The sequence below is a fragment of the Macaca thibetana genome, chromosome X (assembly GCF_024542745.1).
Source record: "Macaca thibetana thibetana isolate TM-01 chromosome X, ASM2454274v1, whole genome shotgun sequence".
NCBI lineage: Eukaryota > Metazoa > Chordata > Mammalia > Primates > Cercopithecidae > Macaca > Macaca thibetana.
In genome coordinates this window covers 98,042,955-98,064,382 of record NC_065598.1, presented here as the reverse complement: position 1 = coordinate 98,064,382, position 21,428 = coordinate 98,042,955, and the positions used below count along the sequence as shown (strand labels likewise).

At 42.8% G+C, this 21,428-nt stretch overlaps 1 protein-coding gene and 2 pseudogenes across 1 annotated transcript; 2 read left to right on the top strand and 1 right to left on the bottom strand.

Annotated features, from left to right (window-relative positions):
• Window position 1: 1 nt before the first annotated feature.
• Window positions 2-18,123, bottom strand: LOC126945855 (nuclear RNA export factor 5-like). Its single transcript, XM_050775872.1, has 18 exons — window positions 18,014-18,123; window positions 16,714-16,790; window positions 16,464-16,622; window positions 5,536-5,719; window positions 5,160-5,292; window positions 4,473-4,556; window positions 4,257-4,361; window positions 4,058-4,138; window positions 3,880-3,949; window positions 3,633-3,721; window positions 3,405-3,512; window positions 3,109-3,218; window positions 1,380-1,416; window positions 904-972; window positions 770-825; window positions 515-622; window positions 340-398; window positions 2-231 (listed from the first exon to the last, which is right to left on the bottom strand). Exons 1-18 carry the CDS (start codon window positions 18,121-18,123, stop codon window positions 65-67), a joined length of 1,806 nt encoding a protein of 601 aa, XP_050631829.1. The 3' UTR covers window positions 2-64.
• Window positions 15,860-16,073, top strand: LOC126947079 (uncharacterized; annotated as a pseudogene).
• A 161-nt stretch (window positions 18,124-18,284) lies between the features above and the next one.
• On the top strand, window positions 18,285-19,953 carry LOC126946001 (forkhead box protein N3-like; annotated as a pseudogene).
• Window positions 19,954-21,428: the final 1,475 nt, after the last annotated feature.

Sequence of the window (21,428 nt, the reverse complement as noted above, 5' to 3'; positions counted from 1 at the left end):
TTTCCTGAAAGGGAAGAAGAAAAAACTAGAGCCTTCATGATCCTCCTACCCACCTACCTACTTCCTACCTACTCCAACTCTCTGGGCCTGACTGAGGGAGGAAGCAGGTGCTCACCGTCTGGATGCACAAATCTACCACATAGGAGTTAAGGTCATGCTGAGTTCTAGGCAATACACTGAGGGAGTCCACAATCTCACGTTTTGTGTGCTTCAGCAACTGAACCCTCAGGTCTGTGTGAGAAAGAGAAGCATTGAGGGCTGCCACACCCTATACCCTGTACCCTATTATTGACTTTCCACCCCATTTCCCATGCTGATCTTCCCCCATCACACACTCACGAGGGTCCTTGATATTCTTTATATTCCTGCTATCCTTGAAGTATTTTTCCAAGCTGCTCCTAGGAGAAGAGGAGGAACAGGAGTGGGTGGTCCGTGTAGTGCAGACATTTCCAGGAACTGGCCTTTTCAGGGGAGCCACATGGCCCCAGACCAGAGTCAGAGCTGTGACACTCACGGTTCTGGGTCCTCAGGGTTGAGGGTAATGGTCAGGGAGAAGCAGGCCTTGTCATGGTAAACACTGAGGAGACCCTTTCGATCTTCAGAGTCATAGATCAAGTAATACCTGTGAAAGAGCAGTGGGGATAGGCTATCTCTGTGGCCTGGGCCCTCAAATGAAACTTGAAGACTTCCTAAATCCATGAATAGACATTTGCTTGGGTGGCCTGTCTTGTCTCAGCCTTCCACTGCCTTAGGATTCTGGGGTACTTACTGAAGCAGGAACTGAAGTACCAGACTCTTTATGGTCTCAGATCCTTTATAGCTTTCCTGGAATCAAAAGACATCTTGAAACTATGTGGTTTAAAAAACGTCCCTTACAATATCTCAAATCTGGTCCCTCCTTACCTTACAAGGTTTTATTATCTCAGGGGCTTCAATGCCAATTATAATTGGAGATCCTAACTCCTGGCCATCCTGAGCAAGGAAAGAGGCAGTCAGCAGTGCATACCAGGGAGGTAGAGCTGGATGAGCAAGGAGATGAACAGGCCCGAAGGGAAAAAGGGTTAGAGGTGAGGCGTGAAATTGCCCCCTCAAAATTCTATCAGCAAGACAACAGTTGGAGTCTTCAACAGTGGGTCTTGGAAGCATCTATATTATTAGATGCAACTTTTGTGTGAATTAGTGAGTGTGAGTGCCTGTGTGTATTCAAGGACATTTTATTCCAGGGAGAATATTCTTGTCTTTTTCAGGAATCTATGCCTCTAAAGTGGATGAGGGTTGGATACAAACATGTAATCTAGGCAAGAGCCAAAGGACTTGAGGGCAGGCATGGAGGTCATGTACTTGAGTAAGAGGAGACAATGATGACAGTGAATACTTACCAGGCGTAACAACTTGGGGAAATATTCCCGGATGGTACTGTCCATAACAAAAAATAGAACGAAGTGATTGACAATTCAGAGTTGCACAGCCTCTCTCCCTCTCCCTCTCCCTCTCCCTCTCCCTCTCCCTCTCCCTCCCCCTCCACCTCTCACTCTCCTCCCTCTCCTTCCTCCTGGTTAGCTTCCACCTAGACTGCCCCGACTCTCTTCTCCAGTGCCACAAGAAGCAGCATTGGGAGCTCCAGGGTTTCATCCCCCTCCCTCCCTCCCCTTTGTCCAAATCCCGACAGAAGGCTCCGCAGGGAGCAGGAAATGGAGTGGGAGCGCAGGGCTCTGCTACCCCACTGGCTGTCCATCAATCTGCCTGGCCTGGCCCTGGCCAAGACCAGGTCAGCCCTTAGGGATGCCCAGGATGCTGGGATAGGTAGCTGAGTGAGGCTGGGCTCAGGAGACAGGAAGGGTAAGGCAGGGGGATGACAACAGAAATGGGGTGAAGGCAGGGGAGGGAGAGACAGGTGAGACATAGGAGAGGAGAGACAAGGGAGAAACAGGATGCAAAGTAAAGGGAAAGGAAAGATGCTCTACTGTGGAGGTGGAGTTCAGGGAGGTATAGAGGAGAAAAGGGCTCCCCTGCTGCAGCCCTTTCCCTCATTGCCCCCAGCTGGCCCTGGGGACCGAGGCAGGAAAGGAAAACATGCACCTGTTGGGCTGGGGCCCACTGGATGCGGCTGGAGCCTTTCTCACCTGTGTGAGCTCAGTCTGAGCTGAGCATGGGAAACAGAGCAGCCACGGGGACAGGAGACCTTCTCCCAGGAGGAGTGAAGGGTCAGGCCCCAGCTCAACATGGGGTTCAGAGTCTGGGGACCCCCTCTCCCGACCACTGCATTCTCTTCTGATGGTCCCTGACTCCTGTGCCCCTCTGTGCTGGCACCTTGACTGAGAAATGCTACCTGTCTCAGGCTACCCAGGGCTCCTCTGAGGGCCCAGGCAGGATGATGTGAAGTGTGGAGGGAAAGAGGGGCAGTGCCCTGAGAGGCCTGTCCTTCTGTCTCCTCAACCTCCTCGGCCCTCTGCCTTCCACTCCTGCCTCAGGAACGTGGCCTGCTTCTGGTCCCTTGACTCAGGAAACCCAGGTTTCTCCTCAAGGAGGGCCCAGTTCCTGGCATTGGGCCAGAGGAAGAGATGGCATGACAGCAGCCACCCAGGGCCTCGGCCCTCAGTATGAAGCAGGGAAGCCCCAATGTCAGCCCAGGACAGGTGGCGGGACGTTTTTGGAGCAAGAGGAGAACCCCTCTTGGGACAGGGGAGGGAAGCCCCATCTCAGCATGGAGGCAGGAAGGCCTGTCTCAGCATGAGGCCCTGGACTAAAGGAGTCTTCTCGGTCCAGGGCACCAGCATCTCAATACTGCTGGTCCTGGGTAGGTGGGAGAGCCCCGCTTCCTGGAGCACACTTATGGAGGGCACACTGGAGGAAGCTTGGTGGAGACAGGTGGGAAACACACCCCAGAGCAGGTGAAAAGGGGAGCATGTCAGAGGAAGGAAAGGAGACCTCTAAGCACAGATGAGTGAGTAACACAGAGAGAGGAGAGAGAGAGAGAGTAGGAGGGGAGGTCTGTGGTTCTCCCAGAGGACCAAGGCCGCTCCTTCCTGCAGAAGGGCACTTTCAGACACAGCTCAGTCACCCAGGTAGCAAAGGTGCCCAGGAGGGGCGACAGGGGTTGCCACTGACCTTACATAGGTGGACTGGTCCGAGAAGGTGCTGCACAAGGGGTTCCCTTCTAGCCATAGCTCTTCGAGCTTCAGCCCTTTCACCTTGCCCAACTCCCATGCTGACTTCAGCTAAGAAAGATGGGGAGGAAACTGGAGAAGGAGGGCCAGGGAAAGAGAGACACCTGCAACCCTGGGTCCCGAATTCCCCCAGCCCTCACAGTCACCCACAGGTACCTCTGCCTGCTTGTTGCCATTATCCTGGTGTATACTGCCATCCACCCTCCATCCAAAGTTGATCTGGCTCCCCCTTCTCACCTTATTTTTGGAGAGGTTCAGGGTCTTGACTTTGGGAGCCTTCTCTATAATGTCAGGCAGGCCATCCAGCTGGTGCAGTTTGTTGTCACACAAGTTCAAAGATAATAGCTATTGGGTAAGAACAGTTAGAGTGACGGATACTATCTCGAGGCTTGGAGACAAATCTGCCTTTCACCCCATCTCTTCCACCCCTCTAATTAAATACTAGCACTGGGCCCAAGGCCTCACCTCAGGGAAATTCCTTTCAATGATCTTCAGAGTGGCAGCCATGCAGTTTCTTCGATTCAGGATTATATCAATATGATGTTTCACCAAGTCTCCAGGAAGCCAAGAGAAGGGAAGCAGAAGGCTGTGAGGGGCCTGACTGGACCAGCACCGGCACCAACCCGTCCCAAAGTTGCCATCCATATAAATCTCCCTCCCAGGCAGACTGTTCTGCCCCTACTTGCCCTAGAATTGCTGCTGTCAGCCATACCTGGGTCAAAGCGGAGCCTCTGGAGATCAAGAGCTTGCTGGGAGACATCATATCGTTTGTTCAGGGTCAACTGCAGAGACAGAGACGAAGAAAGCAGCTCTGAGGCTCTGGTGGTGTGGTGGTCATGACAGGGAAATATAGGTGCAGGGGAAGAAGAGGTGCCTTGAGTATGTATTACCTTTAGCTGTGCCATCTCTTTTGGTTTCAACATTTTCTGCATAGACTGGGGTTTAGTAGAAAGATTGACAAAAACAAACACCTGCAAGAAGGCAAGGCAAGGTAAGCACCAGGACCTCTAATCTCAAAAAGACAAAGACTAGCCCCTGGCCTGTCCTCCTTCCCAGAGACTACATATAGGGAGTGTTGTTGACATATACCTTTTGGTTTTTCTCATCATGAATCTTGCAGTTGACTTTCTTTAATGCACAGGCAGCACTAACATCCTGAACAAAGAAGTGGGCCTGATTTTTGTTGTAGTGGAACTACAGGGAATAAAGGCAAGAGCAATAGTGTCAGAGGCCAGTGGCTCCTGCTGAGTCAGGCGTCTCCCCCTCCCTTGTGCCCACTCATCTGGCTTCACCATCTTCTCTTACAGCGACTGGAGTGAAGGGGACATTGCAATGGCTCTGGATTGAATTCACTATCCAAGTCTTATCATACTTTATCCCATAGGGAATCTAATGGTGAGAAGAAGGGATAGGATAGAAGAGAGACAACATGGAATTAAGTCTGGAAAATAATCCAACTAAGTGTTTTATTCTAACCTTCTAATGGAGTTTTAAAAGACTTCTAAGATAGGGACCATTAACATGATTTCAACTTTTTTTTTTTTTTTTTTTTTTTTTTGCCAGACATGGATTTCCTAGTTGTCCTTTTCTCTCTATTCCAAATGTACCTCCCAGATAATAAAATTCAGATGTTCTAAATGATCCTTTTTTTTTTTTTTTAAGGTGCTAGGAGATTCTACCTATTGAAGATCCAGCCTGCACCTCTGACAAGAACTCCAGAAACTCAACACTGCTACACTTAGCTTGAGCCATGAGGCATCTTGTGGAGAGCTGCTCCATCTTCTTGGCAGTAGTTTCCACCTTTGCATTTAGACAACCTCTTGTGTCCTCTTGCAGTCAGCCTGTTCCCTTTACATTGTTTTTCTGAACCTGTGCTTAGATGTTAACTCCCCCCGTCCTCAGAAAAATATCTAGTATTTCTACGTGTGATTAACACAACTCTCCCTGACCCACCTTTCCTGCACAGCTATTGCATTTTCTCAGGACACTCACTGTGACCTTGAACCAGGTCCCCAGGTCTCCATTCTGTGTGTTCTTCTCCACTTCTCTCTCTGGAGGAATTCTATCTTGGTATTCACTACGGCATTCCACACTCCTACTATTGGGTTGTAAGGTAGAGGGGTTGCTGTAGGGAAATGGATAAAAAGATATGTCTATAAATGTATAGAAATGCATAGAAATGTGACACAGTTTTTCATACACCCTCAACTCACTTAAAACCAGGTCTGCAATTAGGATTTCTCAGCCATTACTTCACTTCTAGCATTCTTCAGTTTTTCAAGGAGAGGAAAAATAAAACTACAGAGAGTGAAAGAATTACAAAGTCCCAGGGGCTGCTATGTGCAAACCAGCCTGCCTGGTCACTTACTTTCTTATTTGGGGGTCCTCGTGGGCATCCCCCACCTCTACATTTTCATCTTCCTTCTGAAGGTGGGGAGGTGGGAGCTCATACCCATCATGTTCATCATGAAAGTTCTCCTTTCCAAAACTCCCCTGGGAAGAATCTCGACCTTTATTTTCTCCTTGAGGAGAGCTGCTACCATCACTGTGTTCTGAAATTAGGAACAAAAATAAAAGTTCAAAGACAAATCAGTGGTCATATACCATGTACCATTTCTTGGCCTAACATAATAGTAAGGCAAGCAAAGTGCCAACCTGCCCTAATAGAGCAGTCACACAAACCCCGGAAAGCAAACTCCTCTACCTGTCCAGATAGGAGAGCCTTTTCTCACAAATGACACAATTAGGGAAGAGATCTTAAAGGAGGAGGTAACCGTGTGGAACTATTTGGAAAATGGAGCAGGATTTATAAAGAACAGAGTGTGAATGTTCATGGATTAGACTGGACATCAACCAAACCCCAGGAAGGATCCAAATGTTGCCTTCTGTTATGCCATTGTAGTCTAACAACCTCACCAAAACCTGATAGGCAACCTCTCTCACACTTCCCAAATGCAATCAGCCACCAAATTGATTTTATTAACAATCAGCAAGCTGTACTGTCTTTTCTAGTGCAAGCTTTCATGACAGGATGGATTGATGCATCATTCTGCTAAACTGTCTCTCTGCTTCCAGCCTTGACCTCAACAATACTCTTCTGGAAATACACAGAGTGAGCTTTCTTTTTGCTGAGCCTAAAATGCCTTTCAGCTGAGAAGACAATGCTTCTAACCTCCACTCTTCTATAACAAGGAGCTGAACAATGATCAGAAATGGTGTCAACTATAGTTTCCAAGTGTTTAGCGATTTTTCTGTCATCAGAGAGAATACTCTGTATGACTTTCATTCTTTTAAATTTATTGAGGTTTGTTTGATGGCCCAGGACATGGGCTATGTCTGTGAACATGGTCTATCATGAATGTTAGAAGACATGTGGAAAAATAGTGTACTCTGCTGTTGTTGGGTAAAATGTTCTATATATGTCATGTAGATCTGGTTATTGTATTGATTATACTATTCAGATCTTCTATAACCTTGTAGATTTTCTATATAGTAATTCTATCAATTGCTAAGAGTGGGATGTTGAATGCCCCAGTGATAACTGTGGACTTGGCTATTTCAGCTCCATCAGTTTTTCTTTCATGTATTTTGAGCCTCTGCTGTTTGGGTGTGTACACAAGTAGGATCATTCTGTCTTCCTGGTGGATTGATCCTTTTATCATTATGTAATATTCTTTTTGTTTCTATTGGTTTTCTTTGCTAGCAAGTCTACTTTATCAAATAATTGTGGACTCAGGAATGCTTATAAAGTGTTTCAGTTATATTTCACACTGTATTTACTCCTAGGAATTTCCTTGTTCACCCTCCGTATTCCCCACCAACATGTTCAATTCACCATGTGGCAAGATTTGGAAGTTTAATTTACATCTACAAGATAGTATCAATTATCTTTCCCATAAGCGTATTCACAAAGGATATTTTATTTTTATCACATTCAACTGAAACAACGGTAATGCTAGTGGTTTTGGAGGTGGGGATTAAGGAAATTAGACTATCTGAAGCCAACTTCCTTTTAGCATCTAAATTTAAGATTCTCTAGGTTTGTATTTTATTTTTTATATATATATATATATATTTTGAGACAGGGTCTCACACTGTCACCTAGGCTGGTGTGCAGAGGCATGACCTTGGCTCACTACAACCTCCACCCCCTGAGCTCCACTGAATCCTCCCACCTCAGCTTCCCAAGTAGCTGGGACCACAGGTGCACACCACCATGCTAGGCTATTTTTTTTTTTTAATTTTTGGTAAACATGGGGTCTCACCATGTTGCCCAGGCTGGTTTCAAACTCCTGAGCTCAAGAAATTTGCCTGCCTCTGTCTCCCAAAGTGCTGGGATTACAGACATGAGCCACTGTGCCCGTCCATAAGTTTGTATTTTATATGTATTATATATTAATTACTCCATGTTATCTCAGGACATACTTGCGAGTAAACATTCTATTCAGTCCTGATCACTTTACAATATACTTATTATGACCAGGCCTCAGATGAACTCCTCTGAAAAGTCATTGCTTTCACTGTGTGACCCATGGTCAAGATAGTCTTGTTACTCACAACCTTTGGAACTTTCCCTGTATGGCCCTGGAAGTGAAATTAAATGTGGGTTAGAGCATTTGATCCAGAAATGTTCAGTCCCCAAAATTTGATGATAGCTTGGAGTGCTCTCTTTTTCTCATATTTCACATCCAATTGATCAGGAAAGTCTCTTGACTCTACCTTTAAAATATATCCAGAGTCTGGCCCCTTTTCATTCCCTCCATTGCTACTACCCTGGCGAGGTCACCAACATCTATCTCCTGAATTACACTGCCTTCCAACTTGTCCCTCTGCTTTTACACTTGCTCCCTCACCATACATTTTCATCAGAGCAGGAAGAGTGATTTTTTTGAAGCATAAGTCAAATCTTCTCATTCCCCTGCTCAAAAATCTTATAACAAGGGTTTGAATCCCATCAATATGTTAAAAAGCCATGAGTTCATAATGATACTCAAAAACAACAACCAAGAAGATCCTTATTGATGACATTTGTAGAATGCCAGGAAACCAACTTATATTTATGAAAATTTGTAAATAAAAGGGAAGAATCAAATATTTATTTTGCCTTCCCTGTGCAAGCTGTACATAAAGGTAGCCAATTGTTGATGAAATTTTATTTTTATAGGAATATTCTAGCTAATATATGAAGAAGGCAAGATAGAATTTGACTATCGTCATTCAAAAACTTCTAATTAAATAAAGAATTTATACAATGATCATTAATGCCTTGTAAAAATCACAAAAAGGGAAATAACCAGATATCATGTACTTTGTTATGGGTACCACCTATGAAATATTCTTGCCAAACATTAAACCTGAATCTGATCAGGCCTCAGCAGCAATTTAGGACTTCATCATTGTGGATAGGCAATGAACCAAATGTATGACAAAAGACCCAGTTTCTTTAACAAATAATTTGAGAGAGAGGGAGAAAGACAGAGAGACTGAGAGATAGAAACAGAGAGAGACGTGATAAGTGAATATGTTTGCTGCTGTATGCTTGTATGCTATTGAATATGTTATATATACACAGATATATTTTCAAACTGCAATCATATTGTAAAAATATCTGTAACCTACTCTTTCAGTTAACATTTTACATCATTGCATGTTCAGAAATAATACTTAATTGATTTTTATTATTTATCAAATTAATATGCTTTCCTTTAAAGACATTGTGGAAATTAAAGCTAAGGTCACCTGTTTACCAGAGCAAGAACTGATGGTTGAATCTCATTGAGCTGAAAGCTCAGGAAAGAATAAATATGATTAGTTCAAAGTTTACCTTTTTCATATTCTCTAAAATATCTAAATAACAATTTCTGACTTTAATATAATTTATGCATTCGATTATTATTATAGTTAAAATTTGTCACAGGTCGGGCACGGTAGCTCATGCCTATAATCCCAGCACTTTAGGAGGTCGAGGAGGGTGGATCACCTGAGGTTGGGAGTTCAAGAGCAGCCTGACCAACACGGAGAAACCCCGTCTCTACTAAAAATACAAAATTAGACTGGCATGGTGGCGCATGGCTGTAATATCAGCTACACGGGAGGCTAGGGCAGGCGAATCGCTTGAACCCAGAAGGTGGAGGCTGCAGTGAGCCGAGATCACAGCTTGGGTAACAAGAGTGAAACTCCGTCTCAAAAAAAAAAAAAATAATAATCTGTCACAAGTTTAATCTACTAATAAAATTTCAAATTTTAATAAATCTTTCCAAAGTTTTGCTACTATAAACAATGCTATGAAGAATAGGATTATATATACATTCTATTATTTGTTTACAGTTTTTCCTGCAATAATTCTACAAGTGGATTACTTTGGTCAAAACATGAATGCTTTCAAATTTAAGAGATTTTTAGAAGTGGCATTTAAAATATACATTTATACTTATCTGCATGTTAATCAAGAGTGAGTGAATGAGCTTATATTCTCACCAGTTCACCAACCATTTTGAAAATGTGTATATGTTGATAAAACAATTGCCCTTTTTAAAGTTTATATTTTGAAAAACATTCCCTCAATGTATATATTCATAATTAGTCAGGAGGATGGCGGGAAGAGAAGGATCTAGAATTTATTATCAGGGGAGTGGCTGAGATATCAGAGAGTAGTTGAAGGCTGAGAGACCTGACAGTCTCATAAACAAGAGGCAAACACTCAAGGATGGAAGCATAAGATGAGGATGAGCAATGGCAATACAATAAAACGAGAAAAACTTCTGATATACCGAATCCATGCTAGCCATATAGGTTCATCTGGAAAACTTCATGGAAAGCACATTACATTTGTTTTCCCATTCCTGTGACATTGTCTTCCAAACATTAGAGAGAAGACACAGTAAAGAAGATAATAATGAGGATAATAAGAGCTATACCAAACTCAGCATTTGAAAAAATAAACCGAGTTTTTCTTCCAGCAAAGAGAGACTAGTTAAGTTGCACCAAACTTCCAACTGAGAACAACTAGAAAAGTGTGGAAAATAATTTAAAATAAAAAATTATTTAAAGGCATCAAAAAGCTAATGATACAATAAGATGCTATGGGGGAAATACCAGGGGAAAAAAGGAAACTCAGAATGTAATCCCAATCCTGGGGGCTGATTTTTTTCTAGCAGCAGTTGATGATTCCTGAGGATATAGGTAAGATGCTAAAATGCTGTGAATTTGTACCAAATTCCCACAGAGTCATAGAGCTAAGAGCATAAAATATGAAGTTGGGTATGTCAAGGAGAGGGGACCTTGGTAAACCACTCAGGCTTAGATAGGAACCTCTAAGAGCTATGTCAGGTAAATACGGGTAAACTAGAAATAGACCAGCCCTCCAAGGGACTGAAGTCCAAATTAATCATCTCAATCATCAATGAGATTAAAGAGATTTGGGGTTTTCCTTGCAACGTAGCAAGTTGACAGAAAAAAAATCTTCCCTGGAGCAAGACAACTTCATCCTAAGACTGAAATAAATAAATCTACAATTTATTATATATAGTTCCCAGAAAAAAAAATCTAGAAGGAGATAAAAATGACATGATTAAAAACCAAGCAAGCAAAAAATAAAAAATAAAAAGGACAATAAAAAACACATAAAATCCAGATAATCAGATAATGGCATTATTGTCAAGAATATAAAAGATTAAGTATTTCAGCCAAGAATTGGAAAATATATTAAAATGAACAGAATTTCTAGAATTCATAAATTCAATAACTGTAATTAAGAACAATTTTGCGATTAGCAGCATAACATAACAGATATACTTTTGTGGTCTTTACCCTTCAGATTACAATGTACATTCTTGCCTTACCAGTCTAATGCATATTAGTTCTTTTACATCTCCTTGAACAACAAGGAGGTTTGGAAAGAAGGATCTGAAGAAAATATCCAGAATGAAGTGTGAAGACGCAAAATTATGAAGAATACAAAAAGACATGGGGCAAAATTAAAGGAGATACAGTGAATACACCAAGCATGTTTAATTGGAGTTCTAAAAGGAAGAAAAGAGAGTAGTGCAAAAGCAGTATTTCAAGGTTTCAAAAAGTAACAAAAGATACCAAGTCACAGATGCAAGAAGCAATATATATTTCAAGTACAGTGGGGCATGAGGAAAACCAAACCCAGGTCCATCATAGTACAGCTGTTGAAATCCAAAGAAAAAAGCAAATATTCAAAGTAAAATCAAAACAATGGGTTATCTTCAAATGAGCCAAAATAAGACTGGATCGATATGTAATTTTTAAACAGAAATAATGTAGCTTGAAGAAAGTAATGTTATATATCCAGAGTGCTAAAGTATAATAGCCGTACGCCTAGAATTGTGTGTTTATTTAATTTCCGGTTTTTTTTGAAGATACAAAAATGGAAGTTAAATAAACATCTGTGATATTGCAAAACATATATTAGATCTTCAACCCTGTTTCCTGGCATACAGCTCCTAAAATTTTTATAAACTCCAAAGTGAAGTCTTTTTGTATGCTAGGCTGGCAGTCCCTAGGTAGCTTCAGGATCGGGGATGGTCACTGGAAAGAGCAAGGCAGTATTAAAGGGCTGGGACTTTCAAGGGGCTGAAGGGTAAGTCAGTCACCAATGGCCAATGGATTAATCAGTCATGCATACATAAAAAGCCTACATAAAAAGTCAAAGGACAGAGTTCAGAGAGCTTCTTGATGGATGAACACATGAAAGTTCCTGGAGGGTGGCATACCTGGAGAGGGCATAGAAGCTCCACATCTCTTCCCGCTACCTTGCCCCATACATCTATTTGTCTGCATTATTTGCAATATTCTTTATAATAAGCTGGTAAATGTAAGTGTTTCCCTGAGTTCTGTGAGGCATTCTAGCAAATTAATCACATTCAAAAAGAGGGTCATAGGAACTCCAACTTGAAGGCGATCAGTCAGAAGTTCTGGAGCCCCAGACTTCCGATGGGTGGTGTCTGAAGGAGGGGGCCAGTCTTGGGGACTGAGCCCCCAACCTGTGGGATCTGATGCTATCTCCAGGTAACCTAATTTAATTTTGACGCTATCAAAATTAAATTAGCAGACACACAGCAGGTGTTTACTATAAAGTTGATTGCTTGCTTGTTGGTGGGGAAAACTCCCCCACACATTTGATCACAGAAGTCTTCTGTGCTGATGGTTGTTGTGGAGTGAGAAAATAGAAAAAAGCACTTTAAGTGATTTTTTTTCCACACTTCTGACCTTTTTTTTTTTTTTGAGACAGGTCTCACTCTGTCGCTGCCCAGGCTGGAGTGCAGTGACATGTAGTTGGCTCACTGCAACCTCCGCTTCCTGGACTCAAGCGATATCCCACCTTAGTCTCTAGAGTAGCTGGACTACAGGCATGCACCATGCCTAGCTAATTTTTGTTTGTCGAGATAGGATTTTGCCATGTTTTCCAGGCTACTTGTGACTTTTTTTTTTTTTTTTTTTTGAGCTGGAGTCTCACTCTTGTTGCCCAGGCTGGAATGAAATGGCACGATCGTGGCTCACTGCAACCTCTGCTTCCTGGGTTTAAGTGCTTCTCCTGCTTCAGTCTCCTGAGTAGCTGGGATTACAGTTGTACACCATCACGCTGAGCTAATTTTTGTATTTTTAGTAGAGACTAAGTTTCACCATGTTGGCCAGGCTGTTCTCGAACTCCTGACCTCAAGTGATCCACCTGTCTTGGCCTCCCAAAGTGCTGGGATTACAAGCGTGAGCCACCGCGCCCGGCCCTACTTGTGACATTTTAATGCAAACAAAAGCTAAGCAAATTTGTCACCAGTCAAAACTAAAGATTTATCCTCAGGCCAAAGAAATATGATCCCAGATTGAGGCACGTAACTACAAGAAGGAATGAAGAATAATTACATTGGCAAATACGTAGGAAAATCTAAATGAATACTGACTATATAACACAATGATAATGTCTTTAAAGAATTTAAATATGTGTTCTCGTTCAGCTCTCACTTATAAGTGAGAACGTGCAGTGTTTGGTTTTCTGTTCCTGCATTAGTTTGTTGAGGGAGGGGAACAACACACACTGGGGCCTGTCGGAGGGGTGGGATTAGCGGAGGGAGAGCATTGGGAAAAATAGCTAATGCATGCTGGGCTTAATACCTAGGTGATGGGTTGATCTGTGCAGCAAACCACCATGGTACACGTCTAACTATGTAACAAACCTGCACATCCTGCACATGTAGCCCGGAACTTAAGATAATAATTAAAAATAATTTTTAAAAGGAATTTAAATATATAAATGCATATAATTAAAAATGCACACCAATATACTGGGAGGGGTATTATAATAGTTAAAATATTGGAGGGTACCTGTGTTGTCCAAGGATATGTAAAAGAACTAACGTACATTAGAGGCAAGAATGGATGTTGTAATCCGAAAGGTAGGCTACAAAAATGACAGAAGAACGTCACATTATCAATCCAAATGAGGCAAAAATTAATAATTTAAAAATAATTTTAAATTTTACAAAGGAAAAGAGAACATTAGAATAGGAAAATAGATGTAAAGCAAACAAGAAAATGTTATATTTAAGCCAGATTATATGTGGAATTATGTTAAGTGTAATGTACTGAAGGTTTCAAATAAAAAAGCAGAGATCATAAGACTCAATTAAAAATTAATTCAATCAAATGCTCCTTAATAGGAACATACGTAAAACAAAACACAGGACATTTGAAAAAAATGGCAAAAAATGTACCATTAAAACACTGACCAAGTGAAAGCTGTTATAACTATTCATAAGAGAAAAAATATACTTTCAGTAAAACATTACTAGAAGAAGGGATATTTTGTAATGACAAATGGTTCAATTCAACATAAAGATGTTAATAAAACAAATTTGTATGTACTTTTTAGTGCAAAGCCAAAATACACATGGCAATAAATTGATGGAAGTAAATGGAGAAAAAAATGCACAGTAAAAACTGGCAGAAGTAAATGAAGAAATGGACAAACCCACATTCTCAGTAGGAAACTTAAATATACTTCAGTGAATGACAGATAAAACAGCCACAAAATCCATTAGGTGAAGATTTAAAAAACATGACTAACAAAATTTACTTAACAGAGGCTGGGTGCGGTGGCTCACGCCTGTAATCCCAGCACTTTGGGAGGCCAAGGCGGGCGGATCACGAGGTCAGGAGATCGAGACCATCCTGGCTAACACGGTGAAACCCCGTCTCTACTAAAAATACCAAAAAAAAAAAAAAAAAAAAAAATTAGCCGGGCGTGGTGGCGGGCGTCTGTAGTCCCAGCTACTCAGGAGGCTGAAGCAGGAGAATGGCGTGAACCTGGGAGGCGGAGCTTGCAGTGAGCCGAGATCGCGCCACTGCAATCCAGGCTGGGCGACAGAGCGAGACTCCGTCTCAAAAAACAAACAAATGAACAAAATTTACTTAACAGAAAGAACACTGCATATGACAACACATGCAACATTTCAGAACAGATTATATGCTGACCTATAAAACAAGCCTCAAAAACGCTATAGTGGTAATACAATCTACTTTGAATGGCTGCTGAAAATTTGAGGTTATTGGGGGGTTCCCTGCCCCTCCTCCACCCCTAGTATAAATCTCAAGAATGTTATTTTCCAATATCCCTCACCTCAGGTGACAATCCTCACTCCCCAAATCCTGGACCAGAGAGGATCACATGACTCAGACCTTTCCCCTAACCAGGGGAACATCTCGGCTCAGCCATTACCATAACCACAGGAGGGGAAGTTTTCCATGTGGTGCCAGGATGGATGTGTCAGGACCCACTAGGTCCAAGACCTCAAGAGAGTGGGAAACAGTCAGCCTTGGCTCTTGCTACTTCCCATTTAAAGGAGAGTCCGCTAGGTGTCATGTGGGTTGGAATGGAGGTGGGGAGGGGGCTCAGTCCCTCCTGCCCTGTGGGAACCTAAAGCCAAGGCTTCATGCTGACCAACTCACCCATGGTGTGTCCTTAAGGCAGTGACGTTTCACCAGTGTCCTCACAGGGCTCTCTTAAAGGGAATCTGTGTGGTCTAGAGCTCGGGGTTTGCAGAAGTTTGGGGAGGGCAGCACAAGAAGGTGAGAGCAAGTCCCAAGCAACTTTGTTAGTGGACAAGATGGAGTCCTTACAGGAAGTCCCTTCTTCAAAGGCATAGAGAGGAGACCTCTGGGGGCTAGACGAGACTGAACTTACTTTTCTTACTGCCCCCTAAGTTCACTACCAGTCTAACCCCCAGGGAGCGGTTTCCAAGGGAGATACTCTTGCAGAATTGGTTAGCTACAATCACAGGGCCTGGGACCCAGGTACTTGTTACAAACAGAGAACTCAGCTATTCAGTCTCTGTCCAATGCATTACATTGTATTTCTTTATGGAAGAGGAGAAAACTTATTTGCAGAATCACCAGCTCCTTGCTGTCCCTAAAGTTTGCCTAATTATAAATATTCAACACTACAAAATGTATATTTTGAAAATAAAGTCATTCTGCACCTTCTATCAATATGATCACCTCACGATGACCTAAAGATATTCACTGTAGTCTATTTACCAATCTGGTGCACACTTTCTAGATATGCAAGGCAGATGTTTACCTACCTTAAAATATTTGTAAGTAACAAACATACATATATCTATATATACACACACACACTATACATATATATTCTTTTAAGAATTTGAAGTCACATCGCTTCTCGGCCTTTTGGCTAAGATCAAGTGAAGAATTTGAAGTCACATAATTTTCTGCAAACTGATTTTTTCACATACTGTGACATCCTTTAATTCTCATTTCTTTACCAAATGTGGTTTGGATGCAGATGTTTATTATAGAATCATTTTGCTTTTCAGGGAAATTAACTGTTGATATTTGTTACACTTTCTCCTGGTAAGCAAAGTCCTTTAGCACAGGGATATTAACACAAAGTCTGCAATACCATTGCAAATATGTTCTTCCAGCTTTTCAGATTTTAATATTTTTTCTTTTGGCAATATAGCAAGTATTTCTAAACTTTTATTAAATTTATGACTTAGAAATAAGACAGGTAATTCTTTGGGAGTACAGTGGGAACAGAAGAACACAGGGTGAATAGGAAGGGAACAAAAGGGGTCAGGGAAGCTGGGAGAGTTCTGAGAGGGAGCCCAGCCAGGGGGAGGGAGCAGTGGGGGATTTGGGGAGGGGACTCTACAGACACTCACCTTCTTTCAACACACCATAGACGGAAAAGTAGAGCATCCATTTCTGAAAGGGAAGAGCTCTGGTGCTCAAGATCCCCCTTAACCTCCTACCCACCTCTGGCTCTCTGGGCCTGTCCAAGGGAGGAAGCAGGTGCTCGCCTCCTGGTATCTATGTCCACCAGGAAGGAGCTGATGTCATGTTGAGTTTCGGACAACACACTGAGGGAGTCTACAATGTCATGTTTTGTGTGCTTCAGCAGCTGCCCCCGCAGGTCTGTAGAGAAGAGAAGCAAGGATTTGGGGTTGGGGGTGCTGCCACACCCTGGTCCTTGGCCCCTGTGATTGTTCCCATCACACCCCCTTACCTTGCCCAGTCTTCCCCATCACAAACTTGAGCATTTTTATATTTCCGCTATCCTTGAAGTACTTGCGCAAGCTGCTCCTAGGAGAAAAAGAAGAACAAGAGTGGGTGGTCTGGCCAGTGAGGGCATTTCCAGGAGCTGGCCTGTGTCTGCTGGGGATCCTATTTCTTGTTATCATCCTGATATGCACTACCATTTACCCTCAACCCAAATTTGATCTGGCCCTTTCTTCTCATCTCATTTTTAGAGAGGTTCAGGATCTTGACTTTGGGGGCCTTTTTTATAATGTTAGACAGGTCATCCAGCCAGCAAACTTTGTTGTTGTGCAAATTCAAAGACAATAGCTTCTGGGGAAGAAGAGTTAGATAATAACAGAGTGATCTCATTGATGTGCTCATTTCCCTGCCCCATTCTTTAATTGTTTTAAGAAGACTGGGAATGTCTACAAAAGTAATGTCTACTGATTTCTCTGGAGGCTAATTAGGAAAGGTGTTCAGAAGAATAAATAGGTGTTAATCTGTTGGAGAGAGCACTAGAGTAAGAAACAGACCCACTTCTCTTTACAGCACCTTAGGTAGGCCACATCCCTTATCCTGTATTCCACTGGTACATAGGATGAGCAACACACATTACTACATGAGTGTGTTTGTGTGTAGTAATGAAGATTAAGAATATTGCTGCCATTGCTGAGTTAAGGAAGTAATCATGATGGCTTTCTTCTTTATATTTTGTTTTGTAGATTAAACAGTTTATAATATTTGAATTTCACAATATACATTTGTTTGAAAAATATTCACCACTTACATTTTACATAATTTACAGACCTCTGAACTTGCAGCATCATTTCTAGGAATTCATCATATGAGACATTCTTGTTGCATGGATTTTTAAAATGTTATTATGCACTATTTAAATTATAATAAATTTATTATGAACTATTTAACATATACCAAATAATGTCAGAATATTTTTAGTTATTCCAGATCTAAAGCTTTCCTTTGATGTCTGTTGTTTTGTAAACAGACATTTAATGGGCACCTCTCTGTGTCCGGCTATAATGCTTAGTGAGAGATGCAAAGATGAGTAAGATTTGATGATTTTCACTCTCAGTGGAAATTACAAAAGTATGTGCCAGGCAAATGCATAAGCTTATAAAGATCTTGTAGAAAAACTGCATCTATTTTGCATTTTCATAAGCAGCATGTGTCTAATATTGATGAAGAATTTTGGAGTCACCCTAAAATGTGTAAAACAGTTTCACGAACTATTAATCCTAAACCTTTAGTGAATTAAAAAAGCTAACTTCTGGCCCAGGCGGGCTCCGGACACAGGAGCCGGGGTTCCGGCAGCAGCTCGGCTGGGAGACTGCGCCATCCGGCGACTGGGCCACACGCGAGTCCAGCGTCGCCGCATCCCCGCAATGCGGCCACGAGAAGCAGCGCGGGGGCAGGTGATCGAAGCCCCTAGAAGACCAGCATTCTCGTGATTATGGAGGCCCCTCTGTCCTTTCTGTGACGGAAGCAATGCTGACCTCGGTTTCCTGGACCCATTCCGACTCAGGAGCCTTCATGTAAATGGGTCCCGCAGTGCCTCCCAGTAAGATGCCAGAAAGCTCAGGAGTTAGTGTCTGCGGTGGACTGAGTCAGTGTTACTGGGGCAGCGGTTTCTCCAAGGCCTTTTAGAAAGACGATGATCTCGACTTTTCTCTGCCTGACATCCTATTGAAAGTAGGGACCATGGAAGATGAAGAGCTGACCAACCTGAGCTGGTTGCATGAAAGCAAGAACTTGCTGAAGAGCTTTGGGGAGTCAATCCTCAAGAGTATCAGCCCGGTCCAGGACCTGGAGGATGACAGTCCACGTCCCCACCCACTCTGATATGCCCTACGATGCCAGGTAGAACCCCAACTGCAACCCCCCCTTACTCCTTTAGCTGCCTTATATTTATGGTCATTGAGGACTCTTCAACCAAGCGCCTGCCAGTGAAAAATATTTACAACTGGATCTCGGAACATTTTCTGTATTTTGCAAATGCACCTACTGGGTGGAAATACTCAGTGAGACACAATTTGTCATTGAATAAGTATTTTAAGAAAGTGGACAAAGAGAGGAGTCAGAGTATTGGGAAAGGGTCGTTGTGGTGCATACACCCAGAGTATAGACAAAATCTGACTCAGGCTTTGAAAAAGACACCTTATCACCCACACCCATACCCACACGTGCTCAATACACCTCCCACCTGTCCTCAGGCATATCAAAGCACATCAGGTCCACCCGTCTGGCCGGGCAGTACCTTCTTCAAGATAAATGGATCCCTTCTCCAAGTTCTTGACATTGATGCTACCAGGGCCATGATACTCCCCCTGAGATACAAGCAGGTTTTCCTCCAGGAGCGATACAAAGCAGAGCGTGGGTCCTGAGCTGAGAGGACTGTTTCCCGGTGGGTGGCAGCTGCCAGTCAGTCCCATTGAGATGACGGCTGCCATAAGGAATGGCATCACCAGCTGCCGGATGTGGACTGAGAGCGAGCCATCGTGTGGCTCCTCGGTGGTTAGTGGAGAGGATGCGGACTGAGAGTGAGCCATCGTGTGGCTCCTCGGTGGTTAGTGGAGAGGATGCGGACTGAGAGTGAGCCATCGTGTGGCTCCTCGGTGGTCAGCGGAGACCCCAAGGAGGATCACAACTACAGCAATGCCAAATCCTCCAATGCCCGGAGCACCTCGCCCACCAGCGACTCCATCCCTTCCTCCTCCTCGGTCGACGACCACTGCAAGTTTGCCAGCATGGAGAGGCAAGAGGGCAATGAGGGCAGTGAGGGGAGCTTCCAGAGCCACGAGAGCCACAGTGACAGGGAAGAGGAAGACAGGAAACACAGCCAGAAGGAGCCCAAGGATGCTCTGGGGGACAGCGGGTACGCATCCCAGCACAAGAAACGCCAGGACTTTGCTAAGTCCAGGAAAGTCCCCAGCGACACACTGCCCCTCAAAAAGAGATGCACTGAAAATCACCCCTCCCCCCACGGCCCCCCACCAAGGCGAAGAAGAGGAGATGAAAGAAGCGCCGGGTGGCTCCTGCACTTAGCAGAGATCCGATCCTTTTTGAATAACATCACCAATCAGACGGCAAAGGGGCAGAAAGAGCAAAAGGAAACCACAAAAAAATTAAAAACAAGTCACTGATTTGTTTTGAACTTACGGCCATTTGGTTTCAGCATGTCAGGAGATTTCAAATGATTTGTGGCAACATCAGCTTTTTTTTTTTTTCTTGTTTTGTTTTTGGTTTGGTTTTCTTTTTTTTTTTCTTTCCCTCCCCCTTTTTTTTTATTATACTTTAAGTTCTAGGGTACATGTGTACAACGTGCAGGTTTGTTACATATGTATACATGTGCCATGTTGGTGTGCTGCACCCATTAACTCGCCATTTACATTAGGTATATCTCCTAAATTTGTCTAATCTTCTTTGTTTTGGACGCTTAAGAATTTTATTTTTAAAGGAGATTGAAGCCATATAACTCATATTGACACTCAGCTGTTTTACAAAAGCTTTTCATCATCTGAAGACAAAACCGAAAAAGCTAAAATTACCATTGCTTCCTCAAGCTTATCAGAAACCTGTGGCTGAATCTGCAAGATCAAAGTCAATGCCACCGGAAAACCATTCAGCACCTAGAAGGCACATGTGCAAAGTAATCGTCATTCAGGCCCAACCCTTAGGTTTACATGACTGTGGTCTGAGTTCCCCAACCCCCTCCTCCTTTTATTAGATGAGATTTAGCACACTCTCAGTTATTTAAACATGCAACATTTCTTTTTTGTGTGTGTGTGTGTGTTTTTATTCTGCTTATTTATTTATTTATTTATTATTATTATACTTTAAGTTGTAGGGTACATGTGCATAACGTGCAGGTTTGTTACATAGGTATACTTGTGCCATGTTGGTGTGCTGCACCCATCAACTCGTCATTTACATCAGGTATAACTCCCAATGCAATCCCTCCCCCCTCCCCCCTCCCCATGATAGGCCCCGGTGTGTGATGTTCCCCTTCCTGAGTCCGAGTGATCTCATTGTTCAGTTCCCACCTATGAGTGAGAACATGCGGTGTTTGGTTTTCTGTTCTTGTGATAGTTTGCTAAGAATGATGGATTCCAGCTGCATCCAAGTCCCTACAAAGGACTCAAACTCATCCTTTTTTATGGCTGCATAGTATTTCATGGTGTATATGTGCCACATTTTCTTAATCCAATTTGTCACTGATGGACATTTGGGTTGATTCCAAGTCTTTGCTATTGTGAATAGTGCTGCAATAAACATACGTGTGCATGTGTCTTTATAGCAGCATAATTTATAATCCTTTGGGTATATCCCCAGTAATGGGATGGCTGGGTCATATGGTACATCTAGTTCTAGATCCCTGAGGAATCGCCATACTGTTTTCCATAATGGTTGAACTAGTTTACAATCCCACCAACAGTGTAAAAGTGTTCCTATTTCTCCACATCCTCTCCAGCACCTGTTGTTTCCTGACTTTTTAATGATTGCCATTCTAACTGGTGTGAGATGGTATCTCATTGTGGTTTTGATTTGCATTTCTCTGATGGCCAGTGATGATGAGCATTTTTTCATGTGTCTGTTGGCTGTATGAATGTCTTCTTTTGAGAAATGTCTGTTCATATCCTTTGCCCACTTTTCGATGGGGTTGTTTGTTTTTTTCTTGTAAAT